Here is a 233-nt window from a genome sequence, read left to right as displayed (position 1 = left end):
TATACACCCCAGCTGAACGCATGCAAGTAACGTTCTCCACAGACACCTCAAACCCCACATTCTCTCTCCTCGAGCCTTATCTCCCCGCTCTAGCAGCACACAGACAGCAGCAGCAGCAGCAGCAGCAGCAGCAGCAGCAGGAGCAGCAGCAGCAGCAGGAGCAGCAGCAGGAGGAGGAGGATGTGGCTGCGCGGTGGCTGGTGCATGCACTAGAGGGTCTGTCTCTTGAGCTA

The 233-nt window shown here is 58.8% G+C and overlaps 1 protein-coding gene across 1 annotated transcript in view; it reads left to right on the top strand.

Annotated features, from left to right (window-relative positions):
- EMH_0049190 (uncharacterized protein) overlaps positions 1-233 on the top strand; it is a gene marked incomplete at both ends in the record, with an annotated part of 6,882 nt that overhangs the window by 1,946 nt on the left and 4,703 nt on the right. The window contains one exon of the mRNA XM_013496492.1: positions 3-216. Coding sequence (XP_013351946.1) covers positions 3-216 — 214 coding nt within the window. The remainder of the gene's footprint in view (positions 1-2; positions 217-233) is intronic.

The sequence above is a fragment of the Eimeria mitis genome, genomic scaffold, assembly GCF_000499745.2.
Source record: "Eimeria mitis Houghton genomic scaffold, Emh_scaff2138, whole genome shotgun sequence".
Lineage (NCBI taxonomy): Eukaryota > Apicomplexa > Conoidasida > Eucoccidiorida > Eimeriidae > Eimeria > Eimeria mitis.
This window is presented reverse-complemented; position numbering and strand designations above follow the sequence as displayed.